Consider the following 26,356-nt stretch of genomic DNA (forward strand, 5'->3'; position numbering starts at 1 on the left):
TTAAGTGTAGTACCACACAGTTGGTACATTTCTCTGGGGTTATTTCTACCCATATGCAGTACTTTGCATTTTTCAAGGTTAAACTTCAGTTGCCACTTCTTAGCCCATCTGCCCAAATTATCTAGATCCTGTTGAAGTAGCACACTGCCATTACTGTCACTAACAACCCTGCCAACCTTTGTATCATCTGCAAACTTCGACATTAAGCCTGATATACCTTCATCAATATCATTGATAAATATACAAAACAACAGTGGACCTAACACCGAACCCTGTGGGACTCCACTAATAACATTAGTCCAAGAAGAGCAGCACCCATTGATTACCACCCTCTGTCTTCTCGCACTTAACCATACTTTTATCCATTGTAGCAACTTACCCTTAATACCATTCTGCTCCAATTTGTACAATAGTCTTCCATGCGCAACAGTGTCAAAAGCTTTCCTGAAATCCAAATATACGATATCAAAATTGTTTTTTGCATCCAGTTCCTTTGTAACCACATCATAATATCCTATCAAATTTGTCAGACACGACTTTCCCTTAACAAACCCATGCTGTGTCTGAATTATTGCTGCAGTCTTGTCTAGATGATCCTGCAATGCATCATTAACCAGCGACTCCATTATTTTACATGGAACAGAAGTTAAACTAACTGGTCTGTAATAACTCGTGTCACCCTTCGATCCCCCTTTGTAAATTGAGGATACATTTGCACATCTCCAGTCCGTGGGAACCTCCCCTGAGTCCAAGGATGCTCTCATAATTATGGCTAAGGGTTTGCTTAGTTGCCTTGCCGCCTCCTTTAATATAACTGGATAGATCCCATCCACCCCAGGTGCTTTTCTTACGTTTAACTTCAACAATTTCTGTTCCACTTTGCTCTAAGTTATTACAAGATCATTAAGCACCCTGCTACAATTTGATAACCTTCTGCCATTTTCAAACCTTAATAATTCCTCACGTGTGAATGTAGATGCAAAATACTCATTCAGTTTGTTTCCTATCTGAGCAGTATCATGAACAGTCGAACCATCGATGTCAAGTGGACCAATCAGATTCATCCCCTTCCTTTTAGAGTTTATATAAGTAAAGAAATCCCTGCTGTTTTTCTTAGCATCTTTTGCCAAGGATTTCTCGTAATCTGCCTTTGCCTGCCGAACCTCCTTTGTGACCTGATTACAGATTAACTTATATCTGCCATAGGCTTCTGAGTCGCTTGATAATTTATATTCATCCCATGCATTTTTCTTCTCTGTTACGAGTCTCATTAATTCATTTGACAACCATTTAGGCCTAAACCTTGAAAAATATTTCTTAATAGGTATGAAACTTTTAGTAGCTTCCACGATTAATTCCTTGAATGCTTCCCACTTAGAATTTACTGTTGGTAACATCGTCAGTTGATTCCACTGTACAGAATTTAAAAACTGTCGGAGACCACTGTACTCGCCTTTACGGAAGCAAAAACCCTTTCGTTTACCCCTGATGGTAATTAAATCTTTAAGTAAATCCCAAGTCAGTACACTGTGATCACTGCCACCTAGTGGTTCTTTTATCTGCAAATTCCTAATACATGAATGATCACTGCTGATAACCAGACCAGAACAGGTCTATAAGTAATTATAGACCTGTGAGTTTAACTTCTGTTCCAGGAAAATTAATGGAAGCACTGGTTAAAGAAGCACTGCAGGATCATCTTTGCAAGAATTCAGTTATAGCTGAAACCCAGCATGGTTTTGTTAAGGGAAGGTCTTGCCTCACCAATTTGATTAGATACTATGATGTAGTCACAAAAGAATTGGAAGCAGGGAATAACTTTGCTATTATATATTTGGATCTTAGAAAGGCTTTTGATACTGTTGCACATGGAAGACTGCTGCACAGATTGGAGCAGTGTGGCATTGGTGGCAAATTGTTGCTTTGGGTAAAGGGATGGTTGAGTGGCAGAAGACAGAGAGTGGTAATTAATAGATACTGCTCATCATGGAATAATGTTATTAGTGGAGTCACTCAGGGTTTAGTGTTGGGTCCATTGTTGTTTTCATAAATAATATTGATGATGGTATATCAAGCTTAATGTCCAAGTTTGCAGACGATAGAAAGGTTGGCAGGGTTGTTAAGGATGCTACTGACGCTATGCTGCTGCAACAGGATCTGGAAAGGTTGAGCAGATGGGCCGAGAGGTGGCAAATGAAGTTTAACATTGACAAATGTAAAGTACTACATATGGGAAACAGCAACCCCAGAACAACGTATCAACTCTGTGGTACTTCACTGACAGTAGTAGAGAATGAAAAGGACCTGGTGGGTAATTGTGCAGGCAGATATGAAGTTCTCTGAGCACTGAAGATGGGCTGCAAGAGTAGTTCATGGTGTCTTATCAATGATATACAGGAATTTTTCTAGCAGGGATAGGGAGGTGATTATTCCCTTGTATAAGGCAATGGTGAGGCCGCACCTTGAGTACTGTATACAGGTCTGGAGGCCTCATTTCAAGAAGGATGTAGAGCTGCTGGAATGAGTACAGAGAAGGGCAACAAGCTTAGTGAACGGAACGAAGGGTTGCTCTTACGAAGAAAGGCTTAAGTTTTGCAAATTACAGTGTCTGGAGACTAGGCACCGGCGAGGTGATCTGATAGATTTGTACAAAGCCTTAAATGGTTTGAGCATGCTCAATGCTGAAGGGATACTGCCGCTTGCTCAGAATAATTACCTGAGAGGCCATAAATTCAAATTGAGGAAAGACAGATGTAGGATAGATGTGCGGAAATTTGCCTTTAGCCAGCGGGTAGTTGATTAGTGGAAGAGACTTCCGTCCCTTGTTGTGGAAGTCGATAGCCTAAATAAATTTAAGGCTCAGCTGGACAGGTATTTTGAATGAATGGAGGGTTGAAGTGTAAGGTTTTTTTTTTATTTTGGCTGATGCTGCATAAGCTTGCTTTCTTGCATCATATGCCTCTGCTAATGCTAATACCCAATCAAATTGGTCAGGCAAAACTTTTCCTTAACAAACCCATGCTGTGTTTCAGCTATAATTGAAGTCTTCTCTAGATGATCCTGCAGTACTTCTTTAACCAGTGGCTCCATTAATTTTCCTGGAACAGAAGTTAAACTCACAGATCTATAATTACTTGTCAGCCGTTGACCCTCCTTTGTTAATTGGGGTCACATTTGCACATCTCCAGTCTATGGGTACCTCCCCTGAGTCCAAGAAAGCTCTCATAATTATGGCTACGGGTTTGCTTACTTCCTTTGTTGCCTCCTTTAATATAACTGGATATATCCCATCCACCCCAGGTGCCTTTCTTGTGTATATCTTCAACAATTTCTCCTCCACTTTACTCTCAGTTATTACGAGATTATCTAGCTTACTATCAGAGTTGAAAACACCTCTGGCATTCCCCTCACTGAATATCTCCTCATGTGTGAATGTTGATGCAAAATATTCATTTAGTTTGTTAGCTACCTGAGCATGATCATCAACAGTTGAACCATCGATATCAAGTGGACCAATCTGATTCATCCCCTTCCTTCTAGGGTTAACATAAGTAAAGAACTCTTTGCTGTGTTTCTTTGCATCCTTTGCCAAAGATTTCTTGTAATCTGCCTTCGCCTGCCTAATCTCCTCTGTAATTTGGTTACAGATCAACTTATATGTATCATAATCTTCTGTGTCACATGTTAATTTATATTTATCCCATGCATTTTTCTTCTCTGCCATATGTCTCATTAGTTCATCTGACATCCATTTAGGCCTAAACCTTGAACAATATTTCTTAGTTGGTATGTAAAGCCTAGTAGCTTCCAAGATTAATTCTTTGAATACTTCCCATTTTGAATTTGTTGTTGGTAACATCATCAGTTGGTCCCACTGTATACAATTCAAATACTGTCTCAGTCCATTTACCTCTTTGAGTAAATCCCACTTCAGCCCACTGTGATCACTGCCACCTAGTGGTTCCTTTATCTGCAGATTCTTAATGCATGAAGAATCACTACTGATAATCAAATCAAGAGTATTACGTAATCCTTCTAGTTGCCTCCCGAACATGCTGACGTAGAAAACAATCATCCAATAAATCCACAAAAGCATGGCTAGTGTGCAAGTGATCAGCCCACCAATTCCAGTCATTATCCAGGAAATTAAAATTCCCCATTATAAGACTCTCTGATTTACCTGCCCACTCTATTTCCATGTACAGTTTCTTATTATACTCATCAGAGTCATTAGGCCTATAGCACACTCCTACTCTCAATTTTGATCTTCCAATGCTTATGTCACACCAAACTGACTCGACACTGCACTGTCCAGCGGTGTCCACTGGCTTCACTTCCTTGGATTTTATGTATTTCTTAACTAATAGCATTACACCTCCTCCCTTCCTATCCAGTCTATCCTTTCTGTAGACGTTGTACTCCACAAAATCCAGTTTTGCGTTCCTTATATCTGTGTGACACCACGTCTCTGATATCCCAACAATATCCGCCTTTGATGTTTTGAGCAATACCTCAAATTTATTTACCAAACTCCTGGCATTGGTGCACACACAAGTATACATTTACCTGTTCCTATTCTTAGCTTCCATAACACAACCCATGTGTTTACTTGTATCCTTTGTAAAAAGGATAGGTGGAACAGGACCCAGGTATATCTACCAGGGGCAAAGGTTGATTCGGCAGGCAAAGGCAGATTACGAGAAATCCTTGGCAAATCAGAGGTAAAGGGAAGGGTTTTTGCTTTCGTAAAGGCGACTATGATGGTCTGAGACAGTATTTAAATTCTATACAGTGGGACCAACTGATGATGTTACCAACAGCAAATTCAAAATGGGAAGCATTCAAGGAACTAATCTTGGAAGCTACCAGGCTTTACATACCAACCAAGAAATATTGTTCAAGGTTCAGGCCTAAATGGTTGTCAGATGAACTAATGAGACATATGGCAGAGAAGAAAAATGCATGGGATACATACGAATTAATGGGTGACGTGGAAGCCTATGATAGATATAAGTTGATCTGTAACCAAGTCACAAAGGAGATTAGGCAGGCAAAGGCAGATTATGAGAAATCCTTGGCAAAGGATGCAAAGAAAAACAGAAAAGAATTCTTTACCTATTTAAACTCAAGAAGGAAAGGGATGAATCAGATTGGTCCACTGGATGTTGATGGTTCAACAGTTGAGGATGCAGCTCAGGTGGCTAACAATCTAAACGAGTATTTTGCATCTTCATTCACGCATGAGGAGTTATTCAGGAAGGGGAATGTCGTAGGTGAAGTAAACATTGGCAGTGAGCTAGATGATTTTCTATTAACTGAGAGGAAAGTGGAGGAGTAATTGTTGAGGATAAACATAAAAAAGGCACCCGGGGTGGATGGGATCTATCCAGTTATATTAATCATCATCATCATCATCATCAGCCATTTTCAATCCACTGCAGGATGAAGGCCTCTCCAGCAACTTTCCAGTTGCTTCTGTTTTGAGCACTGGACATCCATTTACTACCCACAAACTCATGAATTTCATCTATCCATCTCCGCCTTTGTCTTCCAGGTTTTCTTCTAGCTCCTCTCGGATACCATTCTGTTATTTTCTTAGTCCATCTGTCATCATGTCTTCGAGCTATGTGTCCTGCCCAAGACCATTTTAGTTCTTTAGTTTTGATAAGAATGTCCTTTACTTGAGTTTGTTGCCTAATCCATGTGTTTCTCTTCTTATCTAACAGTCTGATTCCCAATATAATTCGTTCCATTCTTCGCTGTGTGGTTCTCAGCTTCTCTTCCATTCTTTTGGTGAGTGCCCAAGTTTCACTTCCATAAGTCATGGTGGGGAGTATACATTGGTCCATTATTTTACGTTTCAGACAAACTGGGATATTGCTCTTCAGTATGTGACTATATTTCCTGAATGCTATCCATCCAAAATTTATTCTTCTCTTGACTTCCAGCCATTTATCATTATTACAGCTAATAACTTGTCCCAGATAAGTATATGACTCCACCTTTTCAATTACTGCTCCTTCAATCATTGTCTCTTTCTGTGGCATACTTGTTCATCATTACTTTTGTTTTAGCCATATTCATCTTTAGTCCAAAATCCTTACTAGCTGTGCATAACTGATTAAGATTTTCCTCTAATTCTTTGGGATCATGGCTTATGACCACAATGTCATCTGCAAATCGCAAATGGTTTAGGTACTCTCCGTTCACATTGACTCCTTTCTGTGACCAGTCTAATCTTCTGAAAGCTTCCTCAAGGGCAGCAGTAAACAGCTTAGGAGATATTGTGTCTCCTTGTCGAACTCCTTTCTCAATTTTAAATTTCCTACTGTCTTTGTCTAGTCTAATAAAGGAGGTAGCACTCTCGTATATTTTCTTCAAAATCATAATATATGTGGTATCAGTGCCTTGTCTTTCCAGTGCCCGAAACATTGCCTTATGCTGTATGGAGTCAAATGCCTTTTCATAATCCACAAATGCCAGGCATAATGGTGTTTTATATTCATTTGCTTTCTCCATTAGCTGTGATATTACGTGAAGGTGATCCATAGTTGAGAATCCTATCCTAAAGCCAGCTTGCTCTTTCGGTTGATTCTCATCAAGTATTCTTTCTAATCTGTTAGTAATGACCCTTGTGAACAACTTGTAGATGTGGGATAACAAGCTAATTGGTCTATAATTTCCAATTTCTGATTTATCTCCTTTCTTATGCAGCAAAACTATGATTGCATTATTCCACTGCTTAGGCGTCACACCTTTTCTAATGCACTTTGTGAAGAGCCTTGCCAGTTTTTGTGTTATGTCTCTTCCTCCCAATTTTAACAACTCTACAGTAACTTCATCTTCCCCCGGGGCTTTCTGATTCTTCATTTTCTTCAATGCATGTTCTACCTCATCAGGAAGAATATTGGGTATGTCGTATGTGTTGCTACTTTGCAATCCATCTTCCCCACTGCTGGCATCATTCCCCTGCTCCTTGTATAATTCTCTATAGTAGTCTTCTGCTATTTGAATTATGCCTTCTCTGCTGTTTATAAGTACACCATCGCTATTCTTCAGTTTCAGTATCATTTGTCTTTCTGTATTACTGCTCATGGCCGCTGATTTAAATCCTTTGTTTTCCCTTAATGCTTGTTCTACTTTTCTTGTGTTAAATCTTCTTATGTCCTCTCTGAGTCTCTTTCTAATGGCTTTGCATAACTCAGTATACTCAATTTTCTCCCTGTCAGTGTTTTTCTTGCTTTTCATTTGTCGTCTTCGGTTCATCATGACAAGTGTTTCTTGACTAATTTTTTCTTCTTTGGATTTCTTTTTCCCTATAGGTTTCTTGGGCTTTATCACTTTCAAAAAGTTGTAATATTCCTTGTCGATATCTTGGTCCTCAGCAGTCTGCAGAAGCTCATACTTGTTCTTAAGTTCCAGTACATACTGCTTTTTCTCCTCTTCTGTTATCTCAAAGACCTTTGTATTATTTACTCGAGTCAGTTTTTTCCTTTCCTTTCCTACATCTATATGAAGTGTACATCTTACCATTCTGTGATCACTTCCAACATTTTACCTTATTTAGGACGGTGACATCATTCACAATATATCTTCTATTAGTGAGGATGAAGTCGATTTCATTAGTAGTTAATCCATTTGGACTCTTCCATGTCCACTTTCTGTTCACCCTTTTCTTGAAAAAAGTGTTCATTACTGACAGTCCTTGAGATTCTGCAAATTCCACAAGTCTTTCGCCTCTTTCATTTTTTTCACCAATTCCAAAATTTCCTATAGTTCCCCTTTCTGTGCTGTTTTGTCTTTTTCCAACCGTAGCATTGAAGTCTCCCATAATAATAGTGTAGTGGGTTTTCTGCTCATCTAGAAGACTCTCAATTTCAGTGTACATTTCTTCAACCTCTTCATCATCATGGCTCGATGTTGGTGCATAAATCGTTATAATCTTTAGCTTGTATCTCTTAGAAATCTTTAGTATTAGTCTTGACACTCTTGGTGATGTACTTTTGAATTCCAAAACGTTGTTTTTAAAATCTTTATGGACCAGAAACCCAATTCCACCTTCACTCCTTTCACTGTTTCCATTGGTGTACAGCAGATTTCCACTTGATAGACTTATAAGTGATTCATTTCTTCTTCTTGTTTCAGCCAAACCGATGATATTCCAATTCACATTTTCTAATTCGTTTTCCAGCTCTAATATCCTGTCTTCACCGATGAGGGTTCTTACGTTATAACAGGCCAAGTTCAGTTTCCGTGCATGGCAGCCTGGTCGTACCCAGAGATTCTTAGCACCCTCTGCTTCCACTCTAATCCTCTCGCTTCCGTAAGAGGGAGAGTGAAAGCTGCTGGGGACTGAGGGCCATTTGTTTCATTGTGCTTTCATATTGCTGGAGGGGTTGGTCTTTTCCTCTTCATGCTGACCAGGCATCTTGAAGAGAACCACTCTACACGTTCGTTGCCACCTAAGTGACGTAACAGGGCTTACCATCGAGAAGGTGTGCATGAGTGGATTTTAGGGAGGCAGGCCAACCGGACTTCTCCTAAATCTTCTGTAATAGAGAGATATTGGATCCATCAGTGTTTTAGGCCGAGTGTCTGATAACACACAGGATACCTGTTCCCCTCTAAGTTATATTAAAGGAGGCAGCAAAGGAAGTAAGCAAACCCCTAGCCATAATTATGAGAGCTTCTTTGGACTCAGTGGAGGTACCCATGGACTGGAGATGTGCAAATGTAATCCCAATTCACAAAGGAGGATCAAAGGCTGACACAAGTAATTATAGACCTGTTAGTTTAACTTCGGTCCCAGGATAATTAATGGAGGCACTGGTTAAAGTAGTACTGCAGGATCATCTGGACAAGAATTCAGTCATAGCTCAGACACAGCATGGGTTTGTTAAGGGCAGGTCTTGTCTGACCAATTTGATTGGATACTATGATGTAGTCACAAAAGAACTCGATGCAGGGAATAACTTTGATATTATATATTTGGATCTTAGAAAGGCTTTTGATACTGTTGCGCATGGAAGACTGCTGCACAAATTGGAGAAGTGTGGCATTGGAGGCAAATTGCTGCTATGGATAAAGGGATGGTTGAGTGGCAGAAGACAGAGTGGTAATCAATGGACACTGCTCAACGTGGACTAATGTTATTAGTGGAGTTCCTCAGGGTTCAGTGTTGGGTCCATTGTTGTTTTCTGTATTTATAAATGATATTGATGATGGTGTATCAGGATTAATGTCGAAGTTTGCAGACAATACATAAGTTGGCAGGGTTGTTAAGGACACTACTGATACTATGCTGCTGCAACAGGATCTGGAAAGGTTGAGCAGATGGGCTGAGAGGTGGCAAATGAAGTTTAACATTGACAAATGTAAAGTACTACATATGGGAAACAGTAAACCCAGATCAACGTATCAACTCTGTGGTACTATGCTGACAGTGGTAGAGAATGAAAAGGACCTGGGGGTAATTGTGCAGGCAGATATGAAGTTCTCTGAGCAGTGCAGACGAGCTGCAAGAGTAGCTCATGGTGTCTTGTCAATGATATACAGGAATTTTTCTAGCAGGGACAGGGATGTGATTATTCCCTTGTATAAGGCATTGGTCAGGCCACACCTTGAGTACTGTATACAGGTCTGGAGGCCTCATTTCAAGAAGGATGTAGAGCTGCTGGAACGAGTACAGAGAAGGGCAACAAGATTAGTGAATGGAACAAAGGGTTGCTCTTACGAAGAAAGGCTTAAGTTTTGCAAATTACAGAGCCTGGAGACTAGGCATCGCCGAGGTGATCTGATAGAGGTGTATAAGGCTTTGAATGGCTTGAGCATGCTCAGTGCCGATGGGATTCTTCCTCTTGCTCAGAATAATCACCTGGGAGGGCTTAAATTCAAATTGAGGAAGGACGGATGTCGGATAGATGTGCAGAAATTTGCCTTTAGCCAGCGGGCAGTTGGTTTGTGGAATAGACTTCCATCGCTTGTTTTTGAAGTTGATAGCCTAAACAAATTTAAGGCTCAGCTGGACAGGTATTTCGAACGAATGGAGGGGTGAAATGGGAGTAGTGGTTGTTTATTTTTTTATTTATTTTTTTTTTTGCTGATGCTGAATAAGCTTGCTTTCTTGCATCATATGCCTCTACTAATGCTAATGCTAAATGATGCTAAGAAAAACAGCAAGGATTTCTTTACTTATATAAACTCTAAAAGGAAGGGAATGAATCTGATTGGTCCACTTGACATCGATAGTTCGACTGTTGATGATCCTGCTAAGATAGCAAACAAACTGAATGAGTATTTTGCCTCTACATTCACACATGAGGAATTATTAAGGTTTGAAAATGGCAGAAGGTTATCAAATTGTAGCAAGATACTTAATGATTTTGTAATAACCGAGAGCAAAGTGGAAGAGAAACTGTTGAAGTTAAATCTAAGAAAAGCACCTGGGGTGGATGGGATCTATCCAGTTATATTAAAGGAGGCGGCAAAGCAACTATGCAAACCCTTAGCCATAATTATGAGAGCATTCTTGGACTCACGGGAGGTTCCCACGGACTGGAGATGTACAAATGTACATCTCCAGTCCTTGGGAACTGGAGATGTACATTAAAATAATGTGCTGAAAATAATGGAGTCGCTGGTTAAAGATGCATTGCAGGATCATCTAGACAAGACTGCAGCAATAATTCAGACACAGCATGGGTTTGTTAAGGGAAAGTCTTGTCTGACAAATTTGATATGATATTATGATGTGGTTACAAAGGAACTGGATGCAAAAAATAATTTTGATATCATATATTTGGATTTCAGGAAAGCTTTTGACACTGTTGCTCATGGAAGACTATTGTACAAATTGGAGCAGAATGGTATTAAGGCTAAGTTGCTACAATGGATAAAAGGATGGTTAAGTGCGAGAAGACAGAGGGTGGTAATCAATGGGTGCTGCTCTTCTCGGACTAATGTTATTAGTGGAGCCCCACAGTTCGGTGTTGGGTCCACTGTTGTTTTGTATATTTATCAATGATATTGATGAAGGTATATCAGGCTTAGTGTCGAAGTTTGCAGATGATACAAAGGTTGGCAGGGTTGTTAATGACAGTACTGGCAGTGTGCTACTGCAACAGGATCTAGATAATTTGGGCATATGGGCTAAGAAGTAGCAACTGAAGTTTAACCTTGACAAATGCAAAGTACTGCATAAGGTGTATAAGTAACCCCATAGAAACGTACCGACTGTGTGGTACTACACTTAAGGTGGTAGAAAATGAAAAAGACCTGGGAGTAATTGTGCAGTCAGATATGAAGTTTTCTGAGTAATGCAGACAGGCTGCCAGGGCAGGTCATGGGGTTTTGTCAATGATATATAGGAATTTTGCTAACAGGGAAAAGGAGGTGATTATCCCTCTGTATAAGGCAATGGTCAGGCCATGCCTTGAGTACTGCGTACAGGTCTGGAGGCCTCATTTTAGGAAGGAGGTAGATTTACTTGAGCGTGTACAGAGAAGGGCAACAAGATTGGTGAGGGGAATGAAGGGATTCTCTTACCAAGAGAGGCTTAAGTTCTGCAAATTATAGTGGCTGGAGACTAGGCACCTGCGCGGTGATCTGATTGAGGTGTATAAGGCCTTGAATGGGTTCAGCACGCTGAATTCTGATGGGATCCTTCCACTTGTTCAGATTACGAACCTAAGGTGGTATAAATTCAAATTAAGAAAGGACAGATGTAGAATAGATGTGCGGAAATTTGCCTTTAGCCAGCGGGTGGTTAATTGCTGGAAGAAACTTCCATCTGTCGTTGTGGAAGTTGATAGGTTGAAGAAATTTAAGGAGGAACTGGACAGGCATTTGGAGGGAATGGTGTGATTTTTTTTTTTTTTTTGGCTGATGCTGCATAAGCTTATACATTTGCTTTCTTGCATCACATGCCACTACTACTACTACTACGATGACTCCCAGCAGTCTCTGAAATATCCTGTATCATGTTTTCCAGGCTGCTGCTCATTCCAATAGAAGCAGTGCATGAATTACTTTCACCTCTGCCAGTGGCTACTGTTAATCTGTTAGTCCTTGTATCTCCCTAAGCCAGCAGTTTTCTGACCGACCTAACCCTGCCTCGATAGCATCAGCAATTCTTGTACCCTTTCTATTTAAGTGTATCCCATCCCTGTAGAAGCAGTCTCTCCTGTTAACAAGTACAGACCAGGCTGAAAATCATTCTACCCCTTGAGCCTTGCACAATCTTTCTAGGGCCTAATTGATCGACAAGGCTCTCATCATATACTCCCTCCTATCGTGTGTGGGCAGAATTGCAGACACTTTCAAATTCAACGCTAATTCATGGCTTTTTTTCAACAGTGACCTGTACTTGTTAAGTAATTCTGCCGGTCTGCTATTCTTAATATCATTAGTGCCAACGTGTACAACTATATTACCTTTTGTACCCTTAAAAGATGATATCCGCTCTACGTCATTAACCTTTGCCCCTGGCAGATATACCCTTGCAGACCCTAGAATCCAAATAACATAGTTTATTTGGATTTTAGCAAAGCATTTGACTTGGTCCCTCATGAGAGGTTACTATATAAGCTTGAACAGGCTGGGATTATTGGTAAGATTCTAAGATGGATGGGATGCTGGGATAGCTGGTGTGCTGGGTGGTGGCAGGTCAGAAGGAAGTGGGTTGTGAGAAATGGATATTATTCAGATCGGTGTAACATAACGTTAGGAGTGGGGATTGGTTATTGGACTACTGTTGTTTCTCCTTTTCATAAATGACATCGATGAAGGGAAAGAAGGTGTGATATCAAAATTTGCAAAAGATGTAAAGATTGGCAGAGTTGTTAATGATTAGTGCCAAGTAGTGCTTCTTCAGGATAACTTGAACAGACTTCAGAGATGGTCAGAGAAGTGGTAGCTGTGTTTTAATACTGCTAAATGAAAGGTCTTACATTTGGGGAAAAGGAACCCAGAAATAAATTATACACGTGGTGGGGTTGAATTAAAAACGGTGGAGGAGGAAAGATGTCAGGGAATTACAATAGAGGCAGATATGAAATTTTCTGAACAGTGTAAACAGGCAGCCTGGAAAGCCTATGGTGTTCTGTCGATGATTTATCAAACTTTATCCTGTAGAGAAGGTAGGTCATAATCTCACTGTATAAGGCAATTATAAGACCACATTTGGAATACTGTGTTCAAGTATGGAGACCTCATCTGAAAAAGTTGCCAGGTTGCCAAGTTCTGCAGCCCACATATTGGAGGAAAGATTCTGATATTTGGGCCATCGAACTTGGCAACTTGGCACTTCAAAAGTGATCTGATTGAGGTTTATAAGGCTCTGCTCAGGATGAATAAAATGAATGGAGATGGAACTCACTGTTATAAAGAATTCCAGAACTAGGGGTCATAAATTCAAATTACAGGTTTAGATTAGATTGTCGAAATTTTTCTTTTAGCCAGCGAGTTGTTGATTGCTGAAACAAGTTGTCCTCGCTGGTAGTTGAGTGTGATAGTTTAAATAAATTCAAAGATCAACTGGATAGTTACCTGTGTGAGGGGGGAAGCATATAATTTGTATTTTCTTATCTACTTTTTTTTTTTTTTTTTTCAATGCAACAAAAGCCTATGGCTTCATTGCACTTACAGGTAATATAAAACAGTTTCATTAGCTTGTACTGTTGTATTAGATAAATGAGAATAACACTAATTAATTCAAGTTATTTATCTAAACAAATTTTTTTTTTGTAAAAAAGTATCTGAATTAAGTTAAATTCCTCCACAATAGAATTAATTAATAATTGGCAGTGTTTCTGGATTTGTTATTGAATTTTCAGGCCTAATCAGGAATGACAGGATGCAATAAGATATCCGAAAATATTGCCAATTATTATGTAGCTCTTTATGTGGGAGCTTAACTTACTTTGTGTAATACTTTTTACACAATAAAATTAACTTAAACAAATCACATGGTTTAATTAGTGTTTTTCATGGTTAATTAATTCATTATGAATCACCATGTTATGGCCAGGTGGGAAGGAGCAGCAGTGCGTAGCACACGCTTCTTGATTAGACCGGGGTTCAAGCCCGTCACCACCAAATACAGAGGATGCGGAAAGGTCAGGGAATGACCACCGCATATCCCCGGAGCAATATGGCCTTAGTTGCTAATGCTCCTAAAAACCAAATAACAAACAACAACAAACAACCATGTTATGTGCTTCTTTCAATACCATTTTAGCTGTTGTTATATTATAATTGAGAGAATATAAACACAAAATACAATCAGCATAATAAATAATAATGCATTTTTTATAGGCTTATAATGTACATGTAAATGGAGCCTTCCACTGTACTGTCCGTTATCGACAATTGCACAACCTACATGATCAGGTAAGTTCTGTTATCTAAGATGATTGTATGAAATTCTTTAAAGTCTATGTACTTTATCAGTAATTTTTTTTTTACTGACAAAATGATCCAAGGAAGCAGACTTGCACCAAAAGGACAGAATTCATGGGCAACCTGGTTCCTGGGCAACGTGACACTGCCACCCCTCTCGCTAGCAGACAAACCTACTGCTTGGCAGGTATATAGCTACACTGCATTCACGTTTACGGTAATTTGATGTCAGTATGGATAAACATTGTGAGTTAACCAACTTTGAAAGAGGTATGATTGTGGGTGCCCGAAGCATGGATCACTCTATCGCTGAGGTGGTATAGAAATTACACTATCCCCATTTAACAGTATCAAGAGTGCATCGGGAATATGCCATTTTCAGAATAACATCTCATTGTAGACAGTGCTGTGGGCAGAGAAAGGTGGTGGATGAATGTGGCTGTCAACGTCTGTCTCGCATTTGTTTCAGCCAACCGGAGAGCAACAGTGGCACAAATCAACACCAACTTCAACAAAGGAGGTGCCAGAATTGTCTCCACCAAGGCCATTGGGCAATCATTATCTGCAATCAGTTATGGAAACCGCTGACCAGCCAGAGTCCCACTGCTAAAACCACGACACAGGACTCTATGCCTCAACTGGGTGAAAGAACATCTCCACCGGACCTTGGATGATTGGAGACGGATCTCCTCGAGTCCCATTTCCAGTTATTTTGAGCGAACAAGAGAGTGCATATCTGGCGGAAACCACATGAACCTATGCACCCGTCATGCCAACAAGGAACTATTCAGGCAGGTAATAGTCCGGGGCTTGTTCAACTGGTACATGTTGGACCTCTGGTTCATCTAGACTCATCTCTGAATGGTCCAGGTTACGTTTCCATTCTTGTAGACCATCTGCATCCCTTTATACAAGACAATTCGCCTCCCCACAGAGCCGTGGTGACTAGAACATGTTTGAAGAGCATTCCACAGATTTTACCACTATGGAATGGCCCTTCCTGTTCACTGGACATAAACCCTGTGGAGCATCTTTGGGGTGCTGTGAAAGGTCTGTTTGAGCTTTGGATCCTTCACCCAGGAATGCGATGGAATTATGGACAGCAGTGCAACAAGCATGGATGGAAATATCTGTGAAACGTTTTCAATGAACTCGATGTCTCGCCGTGTGACTGCCCTTATCCGGGTGAAAGGTGGGCCTACCCGTTACTAGGTAGGTATCCCATGATTTCTGTCCACTCAGTGATATACAGTATCAGAAAAAAAAAAAAACTATATCCACTTCATTTACCCATCCCTTCTGATAATTTATGTAATCTTTTGCACACACGCATACACACCCGCATTAGTTTTAGCACAAGTATGTCAGTAATGCACCTAGAATTTGGAACCGTATTTATTTACAGAGGATGCGGAAAGGTCTGGGAATGGCCACCACATATCCCCGGAGCAATATGGCCTTAGTTGCTAATGCTCCTAAAAACCAAATAACAAACAAACAAACATATTTATTTCAAAAAACACACAGATAGAGGAAGCACCTGAATTTTTGTTGGCGCACAATAGCCTTAGATGCTTATGCACCATAAAAATCCTAATAACCAACCTAACCAACCTGAATTTTTGATTACGTATATATTTGATTAATCATTCTCAGTAATTATTACTACTGTGAACTGTTAACCACTTAATATACGTGTGGATTATATACAATTAAAAATAAATATACAGTGCAACCACTATAGAACACACCTCTTCATACTGTGGAAATTAGGTAAAGATTTTTTTTTTTTCCATAAGTGGAAATTAGCTAAAAATTGGCTGTATTATATTCACTTTGATATATTCAGTTCTCAGGTGTAGAGTAATTTTTGTAAACAACAGAATTCATCAGAGACTAATTACTGTAGACACCCAGTTTCTTCTCTCAGTTAGAGTTGCACTAAAAGAGTATATCCGTTGAACGCTAATTACAAACAGCTACCTTTGGAGCTTGAGGTTGTCACAGACATTCTCTCAAATATGCCAGACAAGCTGTACTTGCTACCTGGGAGTCTAAAACGCTGATGGAACTGATATTCGTGTGACACTCAAGTCAAGTGGACCCAATTTCGGTGAAGTCCGGATGGTCTGTGAAAGACAAATACTCTGCTTGCACCTTCACGATGGTGGGACACTTAGTAATCCTGGGTATAACCTTGCACAAGCACACGGTGGGTGACTACCCAGGTGTGAACTAACATAAGCGGTCAAGTGGTCAAGGTGTGGCACCCACACCACGTGGAGGAATGCCACCCCTCTATGTTACCAGTCAGTAGTACTAGGTGGTAGATGACTCTCATCAACCGGTGGTGGGTGAATTTTTGCTAATGCTGTCGAGGCAGAGTTAGGGGGGTCGGAAAACTGCTAGTTGGGGGGGATACAAGGACTAATAGATTAACAGTAGCCACTGGCAGAGGTGGAAGTGATTCTTGCACTGCTTCTATTGAAATGAGCAGAAGCCTGAAAAACAAGATGCAGGATATTTCAGAGACTGCTGGGAGTCATTGCGGTACAAGTAAACACATGGGTTGTGTTAGGGTAGCCAAGAATAGAAACAGGTGCATGTATACCTGCGTGTACACCAATGCTAGGAGTTTGGTAAATGAATTTGAGGTATTGCTCAAAACATCAAAGGCAGATATTGTTGGGATATCAGAGACGTGGTGTCACACAGATATAAGGGATGCAGAACTGGAATTTGGGGAATACAATGTGTATAGAAAGGATAGACAGGATAGGAAGTGGGGAGGGGTTATGCTATTAGTTAAGAAACACATAAAAACCAAGGAAGTGAAGCCAGTCGACATCGCTGGACATTGCAGTGTTGAGTCAGTTTGGTGTGACAAGCATTGGGAGATCAAAATTGAGAGTAGGAGTGTGCTATAGGCCTAATGACTCTGATGAGTATAATAAGAAACTGTACAGGGAAATAGAGTGGGCCAGTAAATCAGAGAGTCTTATAATGGGAGATTTTAATTTCCCAGATATTGACTGGAATTTGGGGGCTGGTCACTCGCACACTAGCAGGGCTTTTGTGGATTTATTGGATGATTGTTTTCTACATCAGCATGTTCAGGAGGCAACTAGAGGGAGTAATACTCTTGATTTGATTATCAGCAGTGATTCTTCATGCATTAAGAATCTGCAGATAAATGAACCACTAGGTGGCAGTGATCACAGTGCGCTGAAGTGCGATTTACTCAAAGAGGTAACTACCATTAGGGGTAAAGGGAAGGGTTATTGCTTCCGTAAAGGCGACTACGATGGACTGAGACAGTATTTAAATTCTATACAGTGGGACCAACTGATGATGTTACCAACAGCAAATTCAAAATGGGAAGCATTCAAAGAACTTATCTTGGAAGCTACTAGGCTTTACATACCAACTAAGAAATATTGTTCAAGGTTTAGGCCAAAATGGATGTCAGATGAACTAATGAGACATATGGCAGAGAAGAAAAATGCATGGGATACATACAAATTAACACATGACACAGAAGCCTATGATAGATACAAGTTGATATGCAACCAAGTTACAAAGGAGGTTAGGCAGGCGAAGGCAGATTACGAGAAATCCTTGGCAAGGGATGCAAAGAAAAACAGCAAAGAGTTCTTTACTTATGTAAACTCTAGAAGGAAGGGGATGAATCAGATTGGTCCACTTGATATTGATGGGTCAACTGTTGATGATCCTACTCAGGTAGCTAACAAACTAAATGAATATTTTGCATCGACATTCACACATGAGGAGTTATTCAGCGAGGGGAATGCCAGAGGTGTATTCAACTCTAGCAGTAAGCTGCAGAATCTTGAAATAACTGGGAGTAAAGTGGAGGAGAAATTGTTGAAGATAAACACAAGAAAGGCACCCGGGGTGGATGGGATCTATCCAGTTATATTAAAGGAGGCAGCAAAGGAAGTATCTTGAGTACTGTATACAGGTCTGGAGGTCTCATTTCAAGAAGGATGTAGAGCTGCTGGAACGGGTACAGAGAAGGGCAACAAGATTAGTGAATGGAACAAAGGGTTGCTCTTACGAAGAAAGGCTTAAGTTTTGCAAATTACAGAGTCTGGAGACTAGGCACCGGCGAGGTGATCTGATAGAGGTGTATAAGGCTTTGAATGGTTTGAGCATGCTCAATGCCAATGGGGTTCTTCATCTTGCTCAGAATAGTCAGCTCAGAGGGCATAAATTCAAATTGAGGAAGGTCGGATGTCGGATTGATGTGCGGAAATTTGCCTTTGGCCAGTGGGCGGTTGGCTGGTGGAACCGACTTCCATCACTTGTTGAAGTTGATAGCCTAAACAAATTTAAGGCTCAACTGGACAGGTATTTCGAGCGAACGGAGGGATGAAATGGGAATGGTGTGTTGTTTTTTTTTTTTTTTTTTTGCTGATGCTGAATAAGCTTGCTTTCTTGCATCATATGCCTCTACTAATAACCTTGCAAAAGCACACGGTGGGTGACTACCCAGGTGTGAACTAACATAAGCGGTCAAGTGGTCAACGAAAGTGGTCAAGGTGTGGCACCCACACTACGTGGAGGAATGCCACCCCTCTATGTTACCAGTCAGTAGTACTAGGTGGTAGATGACTCTCATCAACCGGTGCAATACCGCCACTTTGCTTATTGGAGGTTTGAAGGGGTGGAACCCATGTTTAGTCTCTAGAGCTAAGTTCCGGTCAACCCTTCCCCATCTCTTCTATCATGCAGTATGATTGATGACTTTTGATGTTATGATGAACATCGTGGCAAGATCCACTCTTCCTTACATTTCGAGGATACAGCTCTAAAACGGTGTTCACAGGCCGGCCACTAGTTAGAACACCAGACTGAATCTGTTGGTAACTCTCTAGGTGCTTCCCGATCAGCTAGTGTATAATCTTGCTACCTCTACTCTGCCAGATAGTGACTGGAGGGAGTGCAAGTAGTGTGTATGCGGGGGGCATTGTCGAGGACACGTTATGTCAAGGATCTGGGTATATTCTTACCATGTGTACGCCATATCCAAAATTTCATTACTTCACACAGCATGGCTTCCCCCCACTTTTTCTTACTATTGAATACCCCATGAATTGTCAAACTAATAGAGTAAGCTTATCTGCAAAAAGATCTAAACTTCCCAAACACTTCCTAATTCATTTCACATATATAAAAAAAAAAAAAAAAAAGTAAAGTGCAGCCCACTGCAGGATGGAAGCCTTCTCAACAATTCATGTTGAGGGAAATAGACCATAATCTGCCACGCTGGTTCAGTGCGGGTTGGCAGATCGACCGTATTCAGAAGTCACGGGCTTGAACCCCAGTATACTCAAAGAGGTGTGCTACTGCACTCCCGCTCCTGACCACTTGGCTACGGATACCAACTTCACAATTATACGTGGTCTCAATTCTAATCTCAACGATGCCCATTTCCACTTGCAATCTGCCAAACCCCATGTACTTTTTCTCACAGAATCTAAGTTATCGGTTGATTCAACTACTGCTCATCTCAGTTGTCCAAATTATTCGCTATATGATTCCTTTCACCTGAAAGGTGGTACTTTTGCATATGTCCGTTCCGATATTCCCTGTCAGAGAGGTAATTTGGAATCTCCTCTTTTTGATCTTCTCTTGCTTAAAATCTCTGTACCTCATTGTGTCAAATTTATCTGTTGTCTCTACCGTTCTCCCAACTCCACTAATCACTTGGAGCTCTTTGACTTTCTCTCTTTGCAACTTGACTTTCTCCAGTCCAACTTTCCTAACAGTGAGGTAATTTTCCTTGGTGATTTTAACGTTCACAACTCCAGCTGGCTTCCGTTTTCTAGTCACACCGACCCAGCTGGTCGAGATGCTGAGGCTTTTGCAATTACTAATGACCTTGTACAGATTGTTCATTTACATACAAGAATACAGCACAATCCTAACCATACAGCCAACACGCTTGAGCTTTTTCTCACAAACAATCCTTCTAAGTACACGGTCGAAGTGAGAGGTCCTTTAGGCACCTCTTTTATTGGTGATTGTGTCTTCTCCAATGGAGCATTTATCTCATGGCTATTCCAAACCTCGTACTGTGTGCCATTACAAGAATGCAAAATGGGACGACCTGCGAGATTTCTTTTCCTTGGTCGGATTACAGTTTCAAAACTTATGATGTCAGTGTTTGCTCAAATTGTGTCAGTGAAATTATTCTTGCAGAAATGGAATCCTTTATTACACACTCCACTTTAAAATCTCGTCCTTTATCTAAACCTTGGTTTTCCAATAAATGTGCTAAGGCTGTTCAAGAGAAGAACTTTGCATATCGTTATTGGCTTGTTTCTAATTCTTCAGTTTCATTTTCTGCCTACACTAAAGCTCGCAACAATTCTAAAGCAATTAATAATCATTCCAAACTAGATTTTGAACAGGCTAAGAGTAGAAAACTTGCTTCTTGCCCTAATGGTAGCCGAGAATTCTGGTCTCTTGCCAAAGTTATTGGCCGCAACTTTTGCCCATCTCTGCTCCCACCTCTGTCCAAACCAAATGGTTCTGTTGTCACTTCAGCCAAGGATAAAGCTGACCTGCTAGCATCCCATTTTTCTTCCAACTCATGTATTAATGATAAGGGATGCAGAACTGGAATTTGGGGTGTACAACGTCTACAGAAAGGATAGACAGGATAGGAAGGGGGGAGGTGTTATGCTATTAGTTAAGAAACACATAAAAACCAAGGAAGTGAAGCCAGTCGACATCGCTGGACAGTGCAGTGTTGACTCAGTTTGGTGTGACATAAGCATTGGGAGATCAAAATTGAGAGTAGGAGTGTGCTATAGGCCTAATGACTCTGATGAGTATAATAAGAAACTGTACAGGAAAATAGAGTGGGCCAGTAAATCAGAGAGTCTTATAATGGGAGATTTTAATTTCCCAGATATTGACTGGAATTTGGGGGCTGGTCACTCACACACTAGCAGGGCTTTTGTGGATTTATTGGATGATTGTTTTCTACATCAGCATGTTCGGGAGGCAACTAGAAGGAGTGATACTCTTGATTTGATTATCAACAGTGATTCTTCATGCATTAAGAATCTGCAGATACATGAACCACTAGGTGGCAGTGATCACCGTGCACTGAAGTGGGATTTACTCAAACAGGTAACTACCATTAGGGGTAAAGGGAAGGGTTATTGCTTCCTTAAAGGCGACTACGATGGACTGAGACAGTATTTAAATTCTATACAGTGGGACCAACTGATGATGTTACCAACAGCAAACTCAAAATGGGAAGCACTCAAGGAACTAATCTTGGAGGCTACCAGGCTTTACATACCAACTAAGAAATATTGTTCAGGGTTTAGGCCTAAATGGTTGTCAGATGAACTAATGAGACATGTGGCAGAGAAGAAAAATGCATGGGATACATACAAATTAATGGGTGACATGGAAGCCTATGATAGATATAAGTTGGTCTGTAACCAAGTCACAAAGGAGATTAGGCAGGAAAAGGCAGACTACGAAAAATCCTTGGCAAAGGATGCAAAGAAAAACAGAAAAGACTTCTTTACCTATTTAAACTCAAGAAGGAAAGGGATGAATCAGATTGGTCCACTGGATATTGATGGTTCAACAGTTGAGCATCCTGCTCAGGTGGCTAACAATCTAAACGAGTATTTTGCATCTACATTCATGTATGAGGAGTTATTCAGGAAGGAGAATGATGTAGGTAAAGTAAACATTGGCAGTGAGCTGGATGATTTTGTAATAACTGAGAGGAGAGTGGAGGAGAGATTGTTGAGGATAAACATAAAAAAGGCACCTGGGGTGGATGAGATCTATCCAGTTATATTAAAGGAGGCAGCAAAGGAAGTAAGCAAACCCCTAGCCATAATTATGAGAGCTTCTTTGGACTCAGGGGAGGTACCCATAGACTGGAGATGTGCAAATGTAACTCCAATTCACAAAGGAGGATCAAAGGCTGACACAGGTAATTATAGACCTGTTAGTTTAACTTCTGTTCCAGGTAAATTAATGGAGGCACTGGTTAAAAGAAGCACTGCAGGATCATCTAGACAAGAATTCAGTTATAGCTCAGACGCAGCATGGTTTTGTAAGGGCAGGTCTTGCCTGACCAATTTGATTGGATACTATGATGTAGTCACAAAAGAACTGGATGGAGGGAATAACTTTGATATTATATATTTGAATCTTAGAAAGGCTTTTGATACTGTTGCACATGGAAGACTGCTGCACAAATTGGAGCAGTGTGGCATTGGAGGCAAATTGCTGCTATGGATAAGGGGATGGTTGAGTGGCAGAAGACAGAGAGTGGTAATCAATGGACACTGCTCAACGTGGGCTAATGTTATTAGTGGAGTTCCTCAGGGTTCAGTGTTGGGTCCGTTGTTGTTTTCGGTGTTTATGAATTATATTGATGATGGGATATCAAGTTTAATGTCCAAGTTTGCAGATGATACAAAGGTTGGCAGGGTTGTTAAGGACACTACTGACGCTATGCTGCTGCAACAGGATCTGGAAAGGTTGAACAGATGGGCTGAGAGGTGGCAAATGAAGTTTAACGTTGACAAATGTAAAGTACTACATATGGGAAACAGTAACCCTAGAGCAACGTATCAACTCTGTGGTACTACACTGACAGTGGTGGAGAATGAAAAGGACCTGGGGGTAATTGTGCAGATGAGCTGCAAGAGTAGCTCATGGTGTCTTGTCAATGATATACAGGAATTTTTCTAGCAGGGATAAGGAGGTGATTATTCCCTTGTATAAGGCAATGGTTAGGCCACATCTTGAGTACTGTATACAGATCTGGAGGCCTCATTTCAAGAAGGATGTAGAGCTGCTGGAACGGGTATAGAGAAGGGCAACAAGATTAGTGAATGGAACAAAGGGTTGCTCTTACGAAGAAAGGCTTAAGTTTTGCAAATTACAGAGTCTGGAGACTAGGCACTGGCGAGGTGATCTGATAGAGATGTATAAGGCTTTGAATGGTTTGAGCATGCTCAATGCCAATGGGATTCTTCATCTTGCTCAGAATAATCACCTCGGAGGGCATAAATTCAAATTGAGGAAGGACGGATGTCGGATAGATGTGCGGAAATTTGCCTTTGGCCAGCGGGTGGTTGGTTGTTGGAACCGACTTCCATCACTTGTTGTTGAAGTTGATAGCCTAAACAAATTTAAAGCTCAACTGGACAGGTATTTCGAACGAACGGAGGGGTGAAATGGGAGTGGTGTGTGTTTTTTTTTTTTTTTTGGCTGATGCTGAATAAGCTTGCTTTCTTGCATCATATGCCTCTACTAATGCTAATTAAGATTTGCAAAAAAAAAAAAAAAAATTATACAATTATAATCAAACATGCAAGTACTGTATTGTGATAATATTCTTCTTTGCTTTTTTCTTTTCATTTGTGTCAATCACTTAATTTATAATTTTTTCCGATAACTCATTCGGGCCCTCTAAACTTATGCAGTCTTTCAGTATTACAGTACAGATGCCTATCAGTGGTGGCTCGTGACTCTGATGTGTGGGGGTGATGCTTCTTAAAAAAAGTTACGTTAAATTGCCTTGGTTATAAGACATGTAGACCTAGATGATAATAAAAAGCAGGTTAAAAATACTGCAAAACATTAACTGGACACTTGCCATTAACAGGCTTGGGTAATCTCAAAATTTTATTTAAAAACAAAATCCATTCTTTGCTTTTTATTTGTTTAAAATAGATTAATAACTTTTTCATTCAAGTTTTGTGCACTGTTCAAATCGGCATTGCTCACTCTGCAGTTCCTTTTGACTCGTTTTATCACCTCTAAAATTGCGTATTGGAAACCTGCCAACTAAGCATTCATTCAACCACTGAGGCCTAAACGTGGAACTGCGTAGCTCACAGTTCCACCTACGGTTAAACTTCAAAGTTGAAAACAATCTTGTGTTTTTATTCGTTTATTATTGAAATGATTATTGGAAATAGAGGATGAGTATACTATATGCGGGACGTTTTAATAAAAATATTGATTATGTTGCATTGTTCTTCGCAAAATTACATGTGACTCCATTGACTGTATATTTAGATTTAAAAAGCTGGGGTTGCTGCGGTTCCAACGAGCTGCCCTTGATGTATATATAATAAAAAGGATATAAAATGTATTGTTTATAGGCTGCAACCAAACAGTCTTGTTTGTGGTATAAAAACAGAAGAATTAGTCACAAGTAGACCCTTGCTGTGAAAAAAAGAAATAAAGGGAATTTGAAAACCATAAAGCAAAACTGCTGACAATTGAGTTAATGGCTGCAGACTCTCCTGAAAGTCGCGGGACACTTTATAATTACAGTTACAATAGCATCTGTCAGGAATGAATTCAGGCAAACCTATTCGCAGCCTGCAATCTTGTTTGCAATATACAAACATAGAATTAGTCTCAAGTAGACCCTTGAGGGTCTACTTGAGATGGTCCTAGAGGTTGTCACAGACATTCTCTCAGATATGCCAGACAAGCTGTTCTTGCTACCTGGGAGTCTAAAACGCTGATGGAACTGATATTCGGGTGACACTTAAGTCAAGTGGACCCAATTTCGGTGAAGTCCGGACGGTCTATGACAGCCAAATCCTCTGCTTGCACCTTCACGATGGTGGGACTGTTAGTAATCCTGGGTATAACCTCCATGCACAAGTACATGGTGGGTGACCACCCAGGTGTGAACCAATGTAAGCAGTCGTCGAGGTGTGGCGCCCACACCACATGGAGGAACGCCACCCCTCTATGTTACCAGGCAGTACTAGGTGGTAGATGACTCTCATCAACCGGTGAAATACCACCACTTTGCTTATTGGAGGCTTGAAGTGGTGGAACCCATGTTTAGTCTCTAGAGCTAAGTTCCGGCCAACCCTTCTCTATCTCTTCCATCATGCAGTATGATTGATGATTTTTGAGGTTATGATGAATGTCGTGGCGAGATCCAATATTCCTTACATTTCGAGGGTACAGCTCTAAAACGGTGTTCGCAGGCCGGCCGCTAGATAGTACACCGGACCAAACCTATTGGTAACTCTCTAGGAGGCTTCCGGATCAGCTAGTGTATAATCTTGCTACCTCTACTCTGCCAGATAGTGACTGGAGGGAGTCCGAGTAGTGTGTATGCGGGGAGCATTGTCGAGGCCACGTTATGTCAAGGATCTGGGTATATTCTTACCACATGTACGCCATTTACAAAAATTTCATTACTTCATACAGCATGTCCCACCCACTTTTTCTTACCATTGAATACACCATGAATTGTCAAAATAATAGAGCAAGCTTATCTGCGAAAAGATCTAAACCTCCCAAGGACTTCCTAATTCATTTCACAAATATACGTGGTCTCAATTCCAATCTCAACGATGTCCATTTCCACTTGCAGTCTTCCAAACCCCATGTACTTTTTCTGACTGAATCTCAGTTATCAGTTGATTCAACTACTTCTCATCTCAGATCTCCAAATTATTTGCTGTATGATTCCTTTTGCCTCAAAGGTGGTACTTGTGCATATGTCCGTTCTGATATTCCATGTCAGAGACTTGGCAATTTGGAATCTCCTCTGTTTGATCTTCTCTCGCTTAAAATCTCTCTACCTCATTGTGTCAAATTCATCTGTTGTCTCTACCGTTCTCCCAACTCCACTAATCACTTGGAGCTCTTTGACTTCCTCTCTTTTCAACTTGACTTTCTCCAGTCCAACTTTCCTAACAGTGAGGTAAGTTTCCTTGGTGATTTTAACGTTCACAACTCCAGCTGGCTTCCATTTTCTAGTCACACCGACCCAGCAGGTCGAGATGCTGAGGCTTTTGCAATTACTAATGACCTAGCACAGATTGTTCATTTACCTACAAGAATACCGGACAATCCTAATCATACAGCCAATACGCTTGATCTTTTTCTCACAAACAACCCTTCTAAG

At 40.6% G+C, this 26,356-nt stretch overlaps 1 protein-coding gene across 1 annotated transcript in view; it reads left to right on the plus strand.

The window, feature by feature from the left end:
* The window catches only part of LOC150077728 (sorting nexin-17-like), a 229,762-nt gene that overhangs the window by 11,595 nt on the left and 191,811 nt on the right, over nucleotides 1-26,356 (plus strand). The window contains exon 2 of the mRNA XM_090384829.1: nucleotides 14,314-14,388. Within this exon, the coding sequence (XP_090240955.1) occupies nucleotides 14,314-14,388 (75 nt within the window). The remainder of the gene's footprint in view (nucleotides 1-14,313; nucleotides 14,389-26,356) is intronic.

This window comes from Mastigoproctus giganteus, chromosome 11 (genome assembly GCF_048544385.1).
Source record: "Mastigoproctus giganteus isolate SK-2022 chromosome 11, ASM4854438v1, whole genome shotgun sequence".
NCBI classification, from domain to species: Eukaryota; Metazoa; Arthropoda; class Arachnida; order Uropygi; family Thelyphonidae; genus Mastigoproctus; species Mastigoproctus giganteus.